General features: G+C 41.8%; 1 protein-coding gene across 1 annotated transcript in view; it reads right to left on the bottom strand.

The window, feature by feature from the left end:
• LOC138022094 (flap endonuclease 1-like) overlaps window positions 1-15,762 on the bottom strand; it is a 101,438-nt gene that overhangs the window by 60,343 nt on the left and 25,333 nt on the right. The window contains exons 4-5 of the mRNA XM_068869119.1: window positions 9,530-9,572; window positions 128-191 (exon numbers count right to left, since the gene is read on the bottom strand). Coding sequence (XP_068725220.1) covers window positions 128-191; window positions 9,530-9,572 — 107 coding nt within the window. The remainder of the gene's footprint in view (window positions 1-127; window positions 192-9,529; window positions 9,573-15,762) is intronic.

The raw sequence follows: 15,762 nt of genomic DNA, 5'->3' as shown, positions 1-15,762 counted from the left end.
GTCGTAAGTGCTACCTGACATGACATTGAAGTAGCTGATGATGATGCAGACCTTGGAAATGATTGGGTTTTTCAGGAGCTTTACTTTATTTTACTTGCTGGCTACTGATAATTTTTTTGTCATTCACCTGCCTCCTCTGCTTCAGTCAATCCTTTCTGGGCTTCCTCACGTCTTTCTCTTCTTTTTGCGAGCTAAACATAAATAAAAATAAAAATAAAAAGATGCCACTCAATGAAGAGCCTTAACCTTTGACATCGTCATGATAACACTAAAGCAGAATAGAAATGAAAGTCAATAGTCCACATTGTGTATTCCTTCATTTAATGTCTGATTTGATTATTGCAACAATGTCATTACTTTTAGTAGAAAGTTGTACTTATTGATGACAAGCATTTTTAAAAGATGGCTCAAACCAGTTTCAACCTGCCAATGGTTACAGTACTCTCCATCAGTAAGCCACAAGATCTGTAGCTTACTGATGGTTGAACTTTTTTTATCAAAAGAGTGCACAAAAAATCTGTTGCTTAATTTTAACTGCAGTACCTGTTTCCACATTGATAACTTCTGCCAGGTGCAATTTATCAAGTACGGGTATACAGTTGTAAAATCGGAAAAGTGAGAAATTCTGTACATAACTGTAAATGGGTTTAGACATAAATGTTGAACTACAGTATGTTGCCCAGCATCCGACCGGCAACAGTATCTGACCAGTTAAAAAATAATTTCAATTTTTGCAAGGCCCTTATTAGTTCACAGATAACGAGGTACGTGTACACCAAAAGAAAACCACATTTGCAGAGGGTGCCGTTCTGTTCAGGTGAGTGAATTTTTTGATGATTACCTAATATTTACACTTTTCCAGGGATCCATATTCATTTTTATCAAAGTCATCAGCCGGGCAAGTACGTCTTATGATGTACTTGCCCGGACAAATTTTGGGTTGCATAGGCAAAACATATGAACCGATAGGAAATGGTTGATAGAATTACTTGTAACTTGAGCATTCATGTTTTATTTTACTGTTGTGTTTGATTGCTATTTATTCCAATAATCTGATAAACGTACTACGCGTACATGTTATACATACACTGTACTAACTGCAACTGATATAAACTCGATCACGTTGCTCTTACGTAATCAATCGTTAAACATTAACTGTGATCAAGATACGACATTCCTCCCTTATCTTAGTACTTTAATTATCCTAGAGATTAGTAAGTGTTCAGGTGAAACTGTCCAACGTTCAACTGTAATTCCATTGAATGATTATTACGAATTAGATTCTCAATATTCGATTTTCTCAATGTTCAGTGTTCGATATTAATCTCAATGTTTTGATTTTCAATATTCAATGTTCCACTTATTGTTCAATCATGATTAAAATCAATGTTCAAACAGAAACAAATAAAACAAAGATCAAAGTTCTCCTTTTTTTTTCTCATGTCGCTACGTAGTCTTTAAGGTAGGCTGGTGTAGACCTTTGTCTTGCAGATCTTCTAAGCGCTGGTTGTCCTGGAATTGGAGTAGAACTGTGAGATGTTGGGGCTTGTGGTTGCCTAGTGACTCCACAGGGTGGTGTGGCTGTGGTTGTATGATGGCGGTGAATTGTGATGTCGTCGTCATCTAAATCTGGAGTGTCCACTTGACTTTGTTTCCTTTCCCGCTGGACGAATAACTTTACATGTGATATATTTCGCCTGTGCTGTGTTCCGTGACCATCTTCAATGATGATTTGAGTACCATGGATCTTTACGATTTTCATGGGATTCCTGTGGAACTTCGTGGAATATTTGTTGGTGTGCCGTTGTGTGACTAGCACCAAGTCACCTATCTTGAGGTTTCTGTGAGAGGCGTGACGTTTGCGGTCAGCATATGCTTTTGCCTTGTCCTTTTCTTTGGCATCTTTGGAGCGGACGATGGAATCCTTTGTGTTCTTCTTTGCTGGTACACTTGGTAACTTTGTTCGAAGTTCCCTTTGCATTAGCAGTTTGGCTGGGGTTTCGCCAGTCATGCGATGTGGGGTGGTACGATAGTTTAACAGCATTGTTGGGAGAGTTTTTCTCCAATCTTTACCTTCGATGGTAGCTGTTTGAATGTGTTTCTCGAGGACCTTGTTGAATCGTTCTACCTGACCGTTGGCTTGTGGCCAATACTCTGTGACTGTTGTGGCTTTTACTCCCCAGGATGCAAGGGTTTCTTTGAACTGGGCAGATGTGAAATATGATGCGTTGTCTGTCTTGATTTCTTCAGGATAGCCATGCTCAGCGAAGACTGCATCAAGCCAATTCAGAAGAGAAGTTGATGTAACTGACTTGAGGATCTTGACGGAGGGCCAACGAGAATAATCAGTGAGGACTGCTACATATTCTCCTGTTGGGAAGGGACCACAGATGTCCAGGGCAAGTTTAAGCCAAGGTTGATTAGGCAGCTCTGTCGGTTGCATTGGCTCTGGCCATGGGGGTCTCGCTGTTGTCTGGCATGGATGACAAGATTTGATGTGATCTTCTATTTCTTTGTCCATGTTAGGCCACCAGAGTTTGGCTCGCAGGCGCTGTTTGCATCTCGTCATTCCTGCGTGGTCTTCGTGGGCCAACGTAATTGCTTGTTCTCTGAGTGTAGTGGGGAGCACAATACGAGTTCCACGAAGAAGGATACTATGGTCCGTGATGCACAGTTCATCGGCAATAGTTTTGTAGGGTGTGGCCATTTTGTAGACTTGGTTACTGGTGAGTAATTCTCGGATTGCGCGTAACTCTGGGTCTTCTAATGATGCTTTTTGGATCTCTTCGACGCTCATTGCTCTAGGAGCGAGGTGGTTTGTCATGTAATTGACGTAACGGTCCGCGCAACTTTCCATGTTGCTTCTTGGATGTTGATTTGCGAGGCGGGAAAGCGGGTCTGCTAGGTTGGTTTTTCCCGGTCTGTATACCACTTTAAAGTCGTACTCTTGCAAGCGGAGACGCCAACGTTCTATTCTGGCTGGTTGAGGCTTGCTTGTGTTGGTTGGTTTAGCTGCATAGATGTGTTCTAGGGGACGGTGATCAGTTTCCAATTCAAATTCTCTGCCAAAAAGGTACATGTGAAAGTGTTCGCAACCAAAGACAATTGCCAGGGCTTCTTTTTCGATTTGGCCATACTTTCTCTCGGTGTCGGTAAGGGACCTACTTCCATAAGCAACTGGACGGAAGGATTTGTCAGTCTGTTCTTGGAGGAGAACTGCACCAACTGCCCAGGGTGAGGCATCTACTACCACCCGTGTTTTCGCGTTTAAGCTGTAATGAGCTAGGATGGGGAAGCTGGTGAGTGCCTGTTTCAAATTCTGGAATGCTGTTTCGTGTTCGTCGTGCCATTCAAATGAGGTGTTGGCTTTTGTTAGCTGCCGGAGGGGAAACGTGAGTGTACTGTAATCTTGAATGTATCGCGAGCAATAGTTTGTGAGACCTAGGAATGATCGAACTTCTGATGCATTGGTAGGATGGGGGGCTTCCGCTATGGCTTTGATTTTCTTCTCATCGGGCTGGATGCCATTGGCTGAGACGATGTGTCCGAAGACGTTAATCTGTGGCACAGCAAAGGAGCATTTAGGTAGCTTAAGAGTGATGTCACTGTCTTCCAGTTTGGTGAGAAGTTGGTCTAGCTGATTAAGGTGTGTGGTCTTGTCACGTGACCATATCCAAATGTTGTCTGAGATGTTGGCGGTTCCTGGAATTTCTCTGATTAGATCATGGATGATTTCGTGAAAATGTTCTCCTGATGGGGAGGCACCCATTATGAGGCGAGTGAAACGATGCGGGCCATTATCAGGTGTAGAAAAGGCAGTGATATAGCGTGATTCTTCGGCCAATGTAAGTTGCAGGTAACCTTGGGAGAGATCAACTTCGGAGAATATGGTTGCACCTTCCATTTGTTGGAGGATTTCGTTAACTGTGGGGATTTGTACCCTGCGCCGTGTGAGGGCGGTGTTTGGCATTCGCATGTCTAGAACCAAACGAACATCTCCATTTTTCTTAGGGATGGCTATAAGGGGCGATAACCAGGGTGTGGGTCCTTGGACTTTTTCAATGATGCCTTCATTGCGCATTTCCTCAAGTTTGGAGTTGACCTTTGATTTCATGCTGTGAGGAATTCTTCTGGGCGGTTGAGCCACTGGGGTGACACTTTCATCGATTTCCAGCTTCACTTGGGTGTTTTTCAGATTTCCTGTTCCCATGAACAACTTGTAGTGTTTAGTGAGGATTGTGTGAACTTGAGAGTCCTCATGTTGTATCGTGATATTGTTGAGATTGACGCTCAGAAGATCAAGTGCTGTTGATGAATCAAAACCGAGGAGACATCTGGATTTGCTGTTAGAAACGAAGAAAATCGCTTCTGTTGATTTTCCGCTAGAGGTAGAAATAGATGCGGTGAACTGACCAGCGATGTCTAAGGGCTGCTTGGTGCCATAGGCATGGATTTTAACAGATGAGGGTGTTAACCGGAAGTTGGCATTTTTTTCTTTGATGCGATCCACAATTGCGTGATTGAGCACGTTTACGGAAGCCCCAGAATCCACGATGACTTTCACTGGTACGCCATGGATTATTACGGTGGTTTCGGGATGTTTGCCTGTGTTATGGATGGTGAATAGATATTCATCATCTGTCTCACTTGAAGAGAGTTCGGGTTGTGTGAATTCACCCGTCACGTGTTGGACGCCATGTGCTTGCGGTTTACTTGACAGACAAAATTTGGCGAAATGATGGAGTTTGTGGCATTTGTGACATTCTGTTCCTTGAGCTGGACACGAACGCATTCCGCCTTTGTGTGGAAAACGACCACCGCAATTTCTGCAAGTCGTGGTTGATTGTTTTGGTCGCGAAGGCGGTTTCTGCTTTCTTCGATTGTTATGTAAGCCGTTATGTGAGCCATCTTGTTTTCGACGATTGTTGCGTAAACCATTTCCGAAAACACGTGAGTTGCCGTGTGGAAAACGTGACTGTGTTTCCACTGCATTTACTGGTAGTGATGGCGATTGAGAATTTTCGCCTTCGAGCTTTTTAGCTTGCTCGTCGGTGCGTTCAAGCGATCTCCCATGATTGAGGAGCTCTTGTAAGGTGAAGCTTTCTCGTAGGGCTCGTCGGCGAAGACGTTTGTCCCTTGTCTTGTGGATAATTTGGGTTCGGATTTCGTTATCCGTGTTGGTGAAACTGCAATCGGACGCTTTTGTTTTCAATCGACGGTAGAAGTCGTTGAGCGTTTCGTTGATTTCTTGCCTGAGTTCTCGGAACTCGAAGACTGCCAGGTCTTTATTTTGCATGGGGTCAAAGTACTGGTTGAGAGCAGTGACGGCAGATTCGTAGGTTGTGCCAGTGTCCGGTAAGATGTCGAAAACATCGTTTGTTGCATCGCCTACGTATGTAAGCAATAGGCCTCGACGAATAGTCGGGTCAAATTCTCGTAGACTTAGGAGAAGGTTTTCGAATCGACGCACCCATTTCTTCCATCGTTGCCCAACCGTGGAAGGATCTGAAGAGGGGTCGAACGGCTGAAATGGCGGTAATCCACTTCGAGGCGTAGCGGCAGTGGCTGCTGCGGTTGAATTTGTCGTAGTTGAAGTGCCTGAAGAAGTGGAAGAAGTTGAAGCAAGCGGTGGGTCCTGTTCACCATCGGACATTTTGGTTTATCCTCGTCGCCAATGTTGTGTTTGATTGCTATTTATTCCAATAATCTGATAAACGTACTACGCGTACATGTTATACATACACTGTACTAACTGCAACTGATATAAACTCGATCACGTTGCTCTTACGTAATCAATCGTTAAACATTAACTGTGATCAAGATACGACATTTACACTTTCGCCAGAAATTACAAATTTTGACTCTGAAGCATTGTTATTTGCACCGTGGGAACCCGATTTGCAGTGGTCCATATCTGCCACAGCAAAATGTACTTGAATGCAGCTTACAAAGTTACCATGCAAAGACCCAAAGTTTGGACGCTCTTGTCTAGTGTCTTCCTTTTATATGCTATCAAGATTTTGTTTTTGCTGTTTGTAAGCAGCAGGTTCTTTTCCACTTGTTTCCTTTTTGATCACGAGTCACCCTTTGCTCGTTGCTAAACAACTTACTAACAACCATGCCAGCGGTGAGCGACATGAAAATAGAGTCTGCTAAAAGCCTAGTGGTCCACCAGGCCAGCACTTATCTCCTGTTACTGCAGCATGAAGTGACTAGGAGTATTTTTACTCCCCCCCTGGATGGGATGCTTAGCCTAGTCCATTGCAGGGTAACCCCCAGCATTAAATTTGCCGCTACCCATTTATACATCGGGGTGAAGAGAGGCACTGTGAGAGTAAAGTGTCTTGCCCAAGAACACAACACAACAACCCAGCCAGGGCTTGAACCCGGACCGCTCAATCTGGTCTCCTGCATGCTTACTGTTACGGCACTGCACACATTGTTAGCTTTAATTGATATTTTTTTAAAAGGATGTATCATAAGAATGTACTTAGTAAATGTAGGTGGTGCAGCTCTACACTGCCTATCCTAGGTTGGACGAAAACTGCAACCCGGCCTGGAAGCAACCGAATGCTGCGGCCGATTTAATTGCGGTAATGTGCCGCAAGGAAATAATGATACTTTGCAAAGCATTGTTTAATGTTATCACACCTAGCTCCCCAAGGTAAAGAATGAATACGTAAACTGTTTTTCACAGCACCGACACAAGACAACACGCTGTCATGAAAGCCTGTTTTGTTCGTCTCATTTCGCCCTGACAACCGAGAAGAGAGAATGTTGATGACTATTGTGCCTAATTCTCACATCGTTACATTTAATAATTTGTAACTTTTTCGCTATCATGATGAACTTAAGTCACCGCCAGTGCAGTCAGACAGGAGATACATTTAGAATCAAACACACTTCAAATTTTGCGTCCTGTCCAAATAGAAATGTTTACAGGATAGTTGTTGAAAAACTCCAACTATGAACTAAACCTTATCAATGACTCAAATATTATACCAGGGAAGAACTGTAACTGCATTCCTGAAGTTTGTTAAGCAACTCCTTGTCGTGTGTTAATTACGATCATTTCTGATTCAAAATATTACGTGGCAGGTCATTCAGCAGTTGAGCTTGAAATTCACAAATACTCATTCCTCTGAATTAGAAAGATTAACTTAAATTAATGCTTCAACGACCACACTATAGAAAGAGTTCAAGCCTCTGCCAATTTAACGAGTTAAAACGTAAATAAACTAAGCTTCAAGCTTCTGTCAGGCAAGCGAGAGCAATAGCTCATGAAATACAAATGGAGAGCCACATAGCCCGAAGGGCTGACAATTAATTGTAAAGTTAATTATTTTTTTCCATCTTTCGGTTGATGAGATCGTAATGCCTTTCGAGTATCTTTCAAGGCCGGCCGCTCAATGAGTGGCGTCACAGACAAGAGATTTCTCAAATACATGTAAATTTCTTGATAGAATTTCTGTTGATAGAATGTATACGATCTGTATTGAACAGATCTTGAACAATTTTTAGAAATCTTGACGTTTGCTGGAAAAAGAAAAATGAGAAATGCTTTTATTACAGGGATTTTATTAATATCATTGAATGTACCAACCATCGCAGATTGTAAATACGGCAAATATGCACACTAATTATCAATGCGATTGATCCGCAAGAATAAGCAGATTTCGTTGATAGCATTTGCCCTAAATAAAAGGAAAACCCTTATCCTCTCTTAACCACCGTGTAAATCAACCGGAAAAATCTAAGTGAAACCTTGGCTTTCGGTTACCGTAGACGAGGTTTTACCTCGGTCAAACTGGAGATTAAATCCGCGGTTTCACCTATTCAGAACTGCGGCAAATGCACAAATAGTTTCAAGCAGTATTGTAATGCAATAAAGTTTGTGTATAATTTAAATAAAAAAAACTTTACTTGATCTATGTGCAGTGTAATGCTACATGTATTGTGATACAACTCAATTTCTGTGAGTGGGAACCTTGAAAATGACCGTTTTATTGAAATCAGATGGTACACTCTGTAAAAACAATGAGATTCACATTAATGTATGTTAAATATCAAGTGAAAGCTCCAAATATCGTGTTTCAGGGGCCATTTCTTTCTGTGATCTGCGTATTTGCATCATCATAATTAATTTTTTTGCCGCATACAGGTCAATTTTGCTGCCGGTCAGTTGTCATTTTCGTTTTATATCTTTTTTAGTACCTTTCCGTAGTTCTTAGTTAACGGGGACCTAGATGTTAAGGCAGTGGGCAAGGTTCCTTTTGTATATGTTTCCAGTTTTCCTAATCTTCTTCATGTTGTTACTTGGGACTGTCATTATTTTTTTTGCATTATTTTTTTTAGCTTTACGGCATCTGTTTGACTTAAGAACAACTGATTGCCAGCTACATGTATACTTACCCTGGGTTTGATCGATCGCTTGTGGTTACAAGGAGAATTTGGTGCATGGCACATTGGTGGTGGGATGGTTTCCCTGATCTTGGCCTACGCCATGCACATAAATACAATTGAAACGTGAGCGTATATGCTACATTTATTTATTGCTGAAAAGAATTGCATAAAGTGAATTCAAAATATCAACTTTTCCACATAGGGAAAAACATGTAGCTGAAGCAACGATACATTCCTTCTTCGATTCATGTTTACGGCATAGTAAGTCTTTCGTCGGAATACCTTTGTGAACAACAACAAATAATCACCGGAAGCAGAGAATTCAGCAGATGGTCATTGTTATTGTGATTTGTCACGCAATCCATAAGTTAATTAGCTGACTTGAATCAGATCATCAGATGGTGCAAATACGCAGATCATACATGTACCTAGAAATGGAATGCTATAATCGGCTGGTTAAGTCGATTTTTAAGTCATATTAAGGTAAATCTCATCGTTTTTGTCATGAGGTTTAAAAAAAACAGTTATTTCTCTAGGTACCACATGTTCCACAGGTTCTGCGATCTACAGTTCAACAAGTTAGTCTCACCTTGTGAGTGTTGCTTTCACACGGCATTTTGCATAACTACCGGATGCAGAAGTTAGAAAGGGCCGATACTCGGTTCGTAAGTCGATTTATATTTTCCAAATGCTAATGCCAAAGTACTTTGAAAGAGCAAAGGGAAACAAAAAGATCCTTCCTCGCTGAAGGTTGCGTTTAATTGCATTATTATTCCTGTGGTCGGATACTGGGCAGCAATTGGGCACCCGTAGAAATGCAAATTTCACCACAGAAATGAAGGTAAAAATGCAAAGCTTGTTTTTATTATATCAGAGACAAAATATATTGCCTCAGGACCAAATTTCACAGCTCTTGTGGCTGAGGGAAAAAATTATAGCACTTTTAAACTGAAGTGGTCGGATACTGGGACACATACTGTATACACAAATGACCAAAGGGCAGAAACAAAAGTTGTGGCAGCAGCGAACCACATTTACAAACTGTAAATGCTTCTCGTTGAGTTTGTTAACACGATACAAAACTACTATGTATATACCTTAAAATTGTTATCATTGAATTATTTACCTCTCCAGATTTCATATGAGGTGGCTTGCCATCAAAAACATACCTGCAGATTACGAAAAACAAATTAATTTATTTTTGAGAGGGAAAGTTCAGCACATTTGACCCTAACTATCAATTCAATGCACTTAGAAGTGCCTTTAACTTGTGACATTCAACAGTTACTGTTACTGTTTTTCAGTCAGGGAAAGACCAAAATGAATCATTAACATACAACTTCATAAAAAAAAACTATGTGCATACAGTAAAGGTTGATTCTTTTACTCTTTTCGCTTAAAGCAACAAATTCTCAGTCTGGCAACATACCTAGACACAATATTTTAAATAACTTTAATTTTGTCCATATCAAAAACAATTATTTCATGAACTACAGTGCAAATGTTACTAGTCTCACTGAATCTGTAACAAGAATTAATCTGTAACTATTTTCAAATTTTGAACAATATTCCATTAGGTAAAATAATACATGTAAATCAGTTTGAAACTGATGGCAAGTGAGTGAATCCGTAAGCAATACAATTAAACGCAGCCTGCAAAATTAATGTTCTTCAAGACTGGGTTCACATCAAAGGTTGTCTTCTTTTAGCTTTGGACTAAATATCACTCATAATCCTTAAATTCACTCTCTCAAAAACACAGTATATACTTAGTATATACTAGGGACAATGACTTGCAAATGAGTTCCAAAGAACAGAAATATGTCTAACACATTCAAAATTCAATGAAATATGAAGACTGTTTACACAGCTCGTTAGCGGAAATACCAATTATTTCCAGAAATTGCATAAATTACTGTGATGTTCCCTCCTCCCATTTTTCTTTCTTGGGGGAGGGTATGGCTACACGTAGGCTGCCATCATGTTCATATCACCATCAACAGTGGGGCCACTGGTAACATGATTCACTTTTCCTCTCTTCAGAAGCTAGGAGTTGAAGGAATTGAAATTCTTAGAGCGGCCAGTCGACACACCAGGCTGATGGATCTTCCCCATTAAAGGTCATTGGTGCAACCAAGTTCTCCTCACCCGCGGAAACCATGTGTTCCAGTTTGTAAGTGCAAAATCTGGAAGTACATGTAGAGGTCCTTGCTACTATCCCTTTTATGACATCACTGTTCATCCTGCTGAATGCCTGATTACTATTGGTGATGGTACCTCTCTCCTACACCACTCGCCTGTTGACTGTTCAGCACAGCAAGCTGCACATCGCGCTGTAGATCTTCATGCTCGTGCAAATTCAAACACGAGATGGCCTGGCAACTACATTGAGTTGGAACTTCCACAAAGTTTACGTCCAGACTCATTTCATACATTGGAGCTACATGTCGATATTGATCACGTCTAGCTTACAACCACTTCAGAACTGTGGCCCCTCCTGGTATCATTTCCAGCGTTGTAAGCAGCATTCGAATTCCAAACTTAACCAGTGAATCTATTCACTAAGATGCCATGAACATTTTTGCCAAGTCAACCCAGCATTCACCCCTAATCATAATGAGCAGCTTCAAAGCCCAGCTGTCAACCATCAGCAGACGACACCCCAATCACCTTCACCGCTTGTTACTAGCTTCTCATCAGGTGTACGGTTTGACCCAGAAAACCTTCACAGCCATATTTGCAGTTGTCATTAGCTCCCTCCTCAGTGACTTTGAGACTGTTTTTGATTCCCTGATTCAAGGTAAAATGATGCTAAGGGCCCCTTTAAAGCTAAGGTGAACATGTGTGCAGTTGAACCCCCTGAACGTAAGGGCCACCTCCCTCAATATGCCGGAACAAGCTTCACGGTCATCAGAACAAATTTAAAGAGTTAGAGAAGCTGGGAGTCTTCAAACAACCAGAGGAAATCAACATAACTGTAATCTGTCGTTCCTGGTAAAAAAAAAGTAACAGTGGTTACCACCTGGTCACCTGCTTTGCACATGTTGGCAGACATAGCAAGCGTCAGCCCTCACTTATGCCCAATCTTGATGCCACCCTCCGCTAAATTCCTTAGTGGAAACACATTGTCACCACAGATATCACAAGTGCCTTTTATCAAATCCCTCTGGCACATGAAACACTGCAGCATAACCACTCCCTTCCATGGGGTCCGGGTTTATGCCTGTTCAGTGATGGTTATGGCAGGTAGAGAAACCACCCTAGAAGAGCTAATATGTTGTGTCCTTGGTGCTCTTATCCATGAAGGAACAGTCCCCAAGATTGCCAATGATCTCTACTGCTGCACCAACTCTCCGGAGGGATTAATACCAACTGGAAACAAATATTCCAGGCCTTATTCAATTGCAACCTCAAAGTCTCTGCTCCCAAAAACTGTTATCAACCCCACATCTACTACTGCTGCATGCAAAGTGTGAGCTCGTGTCATACCCCAGTGCTCTACCTTTCTTACAGCACTTGACACTTTAGTTACATGACACGAGTCTATGAGAAGATCAACTGGGCTGATGATGTCCTTACATCTTTTCATCACGCCCAATCTGCTTTTCCCTCCAGCCAAATCATCACCCTCCCTCACCCTGACAACCAGTTATGGATCATCACTGATGGTGCTGTCAAGTCTCCAGGTATTGCTGCCACACTGTACGTGACTCGTGCCAATAAGCTCCTGCCGCTAGCTGGGTTCTTAAGCGCAAAACTCCACAGTCGTCAAGCCACTTGGCTCCCGCACATCATCCAGACACCAGCCTGTATCCTCACCAACAGTAAACTGGTGAGTTTTCCTCTAGTACAAATGTTGCAATGTTTCTCTCAATCATCAGTAGGTACCAGGCCTCCATTCGTCATGCTGCTGGAGCTGCTATCCTTCCCTCCAAATTTGCCACTCAGAATGCCCCGGAATGCCACAATCCTACTTGCCAAGTCTGCAGCTTCATCCAACCAGGGATTCTGTGGTTCTCGGTACATCTGACCATTGCACCCTCTCAGGAAAAGCAAAACTCCCATTCACTACCACAGTTGCTTAGCTCGCCAACCAGGTGGAATGCCCTGGCCTATGGCACACCTACGTGTACATGCCCATCTCACCAGATGCATATGAGTGAGAACATGAATTTTTATGAAGTGAGCAAATATTAAAGATGTAAAACCTTATGTTAATGTCACTACAATTGCTTCTGATGGTTTACAGCTGTTTTGCTCTCAGACACTGGTGCCTACATACGTGCATCATCGTCCCTTGCCAACTCCTTGACAGCCTTTTCACCGCTTTGCACGTTCACCTTAGTGACCACCTTAGTCACCTCACGAGCCACCACCTGAAGTTGGGGGGTATTTACATGAGACTGGGACAAACTCAGGCCAGCATGAGTTTTTATCGGCCTCTACATTTCTTCTTTGGCATTTACATGAGACTGGCATGACAATGAACTCACGCTGGTCTAAGTGACTTTGTTGGTCGACTGAGACGAGAAACTCTCGTACCAGTGTTACATGTAGTTCATACTGGTCTCACGTAAATGATAACAAATCTCCAATCGAGTCCAGAGATTCTAGGCCTGTATGATTTTGGGTCTGCGATATACTTATTAGACATTTCGTCCGGGTTTATGCAAACGGCTGCGAAAATTTCCTGCCCAACAAGGGGCACCTGCGATGCACTGATCAGCCTGTGTTTTGAAATGGGACCATTGGACGGTCCTCTGGCTGCTCCTTGTTTTGTGGCCATTGACAAGAACTCAGTCCTTCAAGACCAAAGAATTGCCATTAAAATAGGCAGAATCAAAAATTGAAACAAGAATCCTGTTGCAGAAAAAGCCATCCAAGATCTTGAATTTGAACTCCTTCAACAAGATCTTCATGGTGGTCCAATTTTCCCTGTTGTACTATTGGACCTTGCTACGAAGTGCCAAGAGATACCCCTCCCCATCTGCTTCATTGCTCAAACAGCAAATGCTTTGGCAACAACGAGGATGAAAATGACCCTTCATCCCCATCATTCTCCTCAAAGCACGCTCCTTCCACTCCCAAGTCACCTCCGTACCTGAACACAGCTGACCCATTGCCCCCACCCACCCCACCTCCGGTACCACAACAAGTTGCAAAAATAGTGGAGACACTTCACCTTCTTGGGGCATTACTTTACCTATTATCTCTCACACTGCAGCCTCCCTCCCCCCTTATCAGTGTTGCTTGCAAGACAAAACAAATGTTGCAAACTTAAACAGTCAACATTGAAAGGGGGAGAGGGGAGAGGAAGTGGGAAAGGTTGAATTCAAGATACAGCAGGTATTGGAAGCTACAAAAGGTGTTTTTTAATGAAAGTGTCTCAACAACCTTGCAACTTGTTGTCTGAGTTGGTTGTCACTGTATTACCATACTGTCACTTTGTTCATTGGTACAGGAAGGCGTATAATAATTTGCGTTTAATATGGTGTTTCAAAAAAAAAGGTTTCATTCTCCGATCTGCTGTGAATGGAAAATGGCCAGCAATAAAGTGGATTTTGGCGGGGTTTCAGTATGACGCAATTTGAAGCCATTTCACTGCTTTCTGTGAGTGAAGTCGAAAATACACATAATTTGGTACATAAAAAGGTGTGATTTCCATCCTTTCGCTTTTTGCAGTACGCTAGAAATATCCTGGAACCGATTTTGAAATAGGTAATTTGCCTTAAACAAATATATTTCGGTCGACACATGGCATCTCAAACACATGCAACATGTACAAAATTAGCTGTTGTTTACATAATTATGAGAAAGAGACATTACCTCTCCTTTAACTGTGATTGCATTCCATTTAAAGGGAACATCCACTTTCCGAAAAATCAATTCTTAGCAAACATTGTTTTTCAAAGTTACGTTTTCATAGAGGCCCATTTGTAACATTACTTATTGCTTTTGGGTTAGTCTGCTTCCAGAGAAGGGATTGCTAACGCTTAGCAGCAAGTCTTCTAAGTGACGTGTCGGGTACAGGCTAATTCCATGTTCTTTGGAATGACCGACTGAGCACAATGATAAAAAGAAACCACCCGATTGTGCTAAATCCTTTGCGAGATTTGTTTTACACTGAGATACAAAAGTGAACAAAATTGAACCGGCTACACATTATGACATTTATATGAAACGGTCTACACGGTCTACCACAACTTTTCACTGAGAAAATAATATGATATCATATTTCTTGCTGTTGCGATGGTAGACCATTGGCAAATGTATTGGATTGAGTAGAAAAGAAAGTATTAGTATTTGAATTGTGCTGTTTGCTGGAAGATACGATTTGCAACTGTAACGCCACCATCCCCATTGACGCCACCAAGGAACACAATAAATTGTATTGTGTTACATAATAAATCATGAGCCATGTGCAACTTTCAGAGCATCAGATCTGCGAAGCAAAATACTTTGCTTGCTTTAGTATTTGGTACGGAGTCTTCTGTTAGCGATGATAAGTCCAAATGCCACCATATGTCAATAATTAATATCCCTTTGTGTTCGGTACAATGTGCTTTGCACTTCGGGTGAAAACTTCTGAAATGTTTCAGAGCTTATATGATATCTAACTATTGTTTCTTTAGTTCCTTCTTTTCTACATTGAAAATTTCCCTATAGGATTCAAATCCAGACTGGCAACAAGTTGCAAAAATATGTAGTGGAGAAACTTCACCTTCTTGGGGCGTTATTAATTTACCTATCTCTCACACTGCACCCTCCCTGCCCCCTTATCAGTGTTGCTAGCAAGACAAACAAAATGTTGCAAACTTAAACAGTCAACATTGAAAGGGGGAGTGGGAAAGGGAAGTGGGAAAAGATTAAATTCTAGATAAGGCGGGTATTGGAAGTGAATGAAATTGTCTCAATACTGATAATTTCTCAACTTGTTGCAGCTACTCTTCCTGCACCAACACATTCTCACCAAACCCCCATGGACAGATACCAATACTGCACCATTACAACTTCCCCACGACCAGTGTGACCATGATAACACACCCAAATGGTTTTAAATGCACAATTGCCGCCTTCCACACTACATGTACCTTGAGGACTACAGGTGTATGTACTGTATAAGAATGACCTCTCAAACCCCTCTCTTCTGTTCTTACAAGAGAGAAAAAAAGACAGTTGCGCTTTTAGGCATTGTTGTGTTAATTCATCAGAGTGAGTGAGCTGTATTTACCCAGATGCCTTTGCTCAGCTGATGCTGTTCCTGTTGTTGATAATCCACCATCATTGCTTGGATTGTGCTCCTGGTGTGACTACTTTGTTGACTGGTGCACACTAGAAAGCACATTTACTAACTTAGAA

This window comes from Montipora capricornis, chromosome 10, assembly GCF_036669925.1.
Source record: "Montipora capricornis isolate CH-2021 chromosome 10, ASM3666992v2, whole genome shotgun sequence".
NCBI lineage: Eukaryota > Metazoa > Cnidaria > Anthozoa > Scleractinia > Acroporidae > Montipora > Montipora capricornis.
The sequence above is the reverse complement of the archived record's forward strand: the minus strand, read 5'-3'. Positions and strand labels throughout refer to the sequence as shown.